Here is a 2758-nt window from a genome sequence, read left to right on the forward strand (position 1 = left end):
CTTAGTCTGGCTTTAATTCTAGTTGGTCTACAAATTGATAATTGATATGTTGGACATGGTTTTTCCATTGGAATTTGGTTGTGCTTKTAGATGGTTGAAAGCATAGTGATAACACATTGGAAATKTAACWAACTTTTGGCTGTCTTTTTGRGTGGGTGAATATAGGTTCTAATCTCATTGAACAACGTCTCAACTAAATATTACCAAATKATCCACGTTGAAATGACATGGTGGGCCCAGTGGGAGATGTGAGCGTGTCTCAATGTAATCAAAGGTATGAAATTATCATGTTATTGTCAAATACAATATCTTATTCGGGCTTACTTGCAATCAATTTGCAGTGTATAAATGATCCAAATTATGTTCAGTCCACCTGACCACCCGCTCAGAAAAAAATTGGCCTGCAGCTAAATCTAGTTTTACCCCTGTTCTAAAGGTTGTTGAATAATTATCAGTGTGTTTACAAAATAATGTAAAAGAAACATTTATTGTTTAACATCTATTTATTTTAATTGTTTTTCCCAATGCTGAAACATCAGGGCAGTCTGTGGTTTCCTCCAAAAAAAGCTCCCTGAAAACAAAAATCAATCATGTTACTGCTGGTAAACAGACAACCTGGCCTCACAGGCCAGACACTGTGCTCTGTTCTCATCAGATAATTACTGGAAACAAACTACCAGCTCCAAAATCCTTCAATCAATGCCTCACACTCATCGACACAGTTCAGAATGTAATGATATCTCTTCTGCCTTCACGTGACGAACACAGGATGGTACACAGGAATTCCAGAATCCCCAACCTACCCCAGGACCTCACAATCTCCCCCAGGCAATGGAACAACCTGACGACCTACCCTGACAACCTACCCCAGGACCTCACAATCTCCCCCAGGCAATGGAACTACCTGACGACCTACCCTGATAATCCTACCCTAGTACCTCACAATCTCCCCCAGGCAATGGAACAACCTGACGACCTACCCTGAYGACCTACCCTGACAACCTACCCCAGTACTTCACATTCTCACCTACTGTATGCAAAGCTGAAATGGAGCATGTGTAAAATACTGCTATCAGATACAGTTTGTTTCAGTACAGTTTGCAGAAGGACCTCCCTCTCACCTTTGACCCTGCTCTATACACTGCTGTGGGTGAGCGGCGGCGGCATGGCACTCAGTAGGTGAGGGGCAGGGTAGTGGTTGCTCAGCGGGTTGTTGAGGGTTACGTTGAACGTGCCCTTCAGAACCGTGTCCATGATCGCTGGGCTGAGCTGAGAGGGAAACACAACAAAACAAAGGGAAAGATTCAAACAACCTGGGAAGGAACTCCCTAAAGGGCAACAGCATGAGTAAAAGGTCAGTACTCCTTGTTGTAATCCATATGAGAACTGAATTCCATGTTTCCTTTGCTACAGCGGTTCAGGATGACCCAGTTTCCCTCTTACAGAGGTGAGTGGGTGATGTTTTCCTGGTGAGCAGCCCTGTTAAGAGGGAAACTGTCCCTTGGGCTGACTCCACAGTAGGTGAGTGATCAATACCATGGCGGATGTAGCTACTACAGTAGCTAGCTACAGAGAAACACAGTAAAGAGATGTAGCTACTAGCTACAGAGAAACACAGTTGCTACAGAGAAACAGTAAAAGATGTCTACTAGCTACAGAGAAACACAGTAAAGAGATGTAGCTACTAGCTACAGAGAAACACAGTGAAGGATGTAGCTACTAGCTACAGAGAAACACAGTGAAGGATGTAGCTACTAGCTACAGAGAAACACAGTAAAGAGATGTAGCTATTAGCTACAGGAAAACACGTGAAGAGATGTAGCTACTAGCTACAGAGAAACACAGTGAAGAGATGTAGCTACTAGCTACAGAGAAACACAGTGAAGAGATGTAGCTACTAGCTACAGAGAAACACAGTGAAGAGATGTAGCTACTAGCTACAGAGAAACAGTAAAGAGATGTAGCTACTAGCTACAGAGAAACACAGTAAAGAGATGTAGCTACTAGCTACAGGAAACACAGTAAGAGATGTAGCTACTAGCTACAGAGAAACACAGTGAAGAATGTAGCTACAGCTACAGAGAACACAGTGACGAGATGTAGGCTACTAGCTACAGAGAACACAGTGAAGAGATGTAGCTACTAGCTAAGAGAACAGTAAGAGATGTAGCTACTAGCTACAGAGAAACACAGTAAAGAGATGTAGCTACTAGCTACAGAGAAACACAGTGAAGAGATGTAGCTACTAGCTACAGAGAAACAAAGTGAGAGATGTAGCTACTAGCTACAGAGAAACACAGTAAAGAGATGTAGCTATTAGCTACAGAGAAACACAGTGAAGAGATGTAGCTACTAGCTACAGAGAAACACAGTGAAGAGATGTAGCTACTAGCTACAGAGAAACACAGTGAAGAGATGTAGCTACTAGCTACAGAGAAACACAGTGAAGGATGTAGCTACTAGCTACAAGAGAAACACAGTACGAGATGTAGCTACTAGCTAGAGAACACAGTGAAGAGATGTAGCTACTAGCTACAGAGAAACAGTAAAGAGATGTAGCTACTAGCTACAGAGAAACACAGTAAGAGATGTAGCTACTAGCTACAGAGAACACAGTAAAGAGATGTAGCTACTAGCTACAGAGAAACAAGTGAAGAGATGTAGCTACTAGCTACAGAGAAACACAGTGAAGAGATGTAGCTACTATCGCTACAGAGAAACACAGTGAAGAGATGTGCTACTAGCTACAGAGAAACAC

At 42.6% G+C, this 2758-nt stretch overlaps 1 protein-coding gene across 1 annotated transcript in view; it reads right to left on the reverse strand.

The window, feature by feature from the left end:
- Window positions 1-501: 501 nt before the first annotated feature.
- stpg2 (sperm-tail PG-rich repeat containing 2) overlaps window positions 502-2758 on the reverse strand; it is a 77993-nt gene continuing 75736 nt past the window's right edge. Inside the window, exons 13-14 of the mRNA XM_070446826.1 lie at window positions 1122-1269; window positions 502-571 (exon numbers count right to left, since the gene is read on the reverse strand). Coding sequence (XP_070302927.1) covers window positions 1135-1269 — 135 coding nt within the window. The 3' untranslated portion in view covers window positions 502-571; window positions 1122-1134. The remainder of the gene's footprint in view (window positions 572-1121; window positions 1270-2758) is intronic.

Source organism: Salvelinus sp. IW2-2015, linkage group LG15 (assembly GCF_002910315.2).
Source record: "Salvelinus sp. IW2-2015 linkage group LG15, ASM291031v2, whole genome shotgun sequence".
NCBI classification, from domain to species: Eukaryota; Metazoa; Chordata; class Actinopteri; order Salmoniformes; family Salmonidae; genus Salvelinus; species Salvelinus sp. IW2-2015.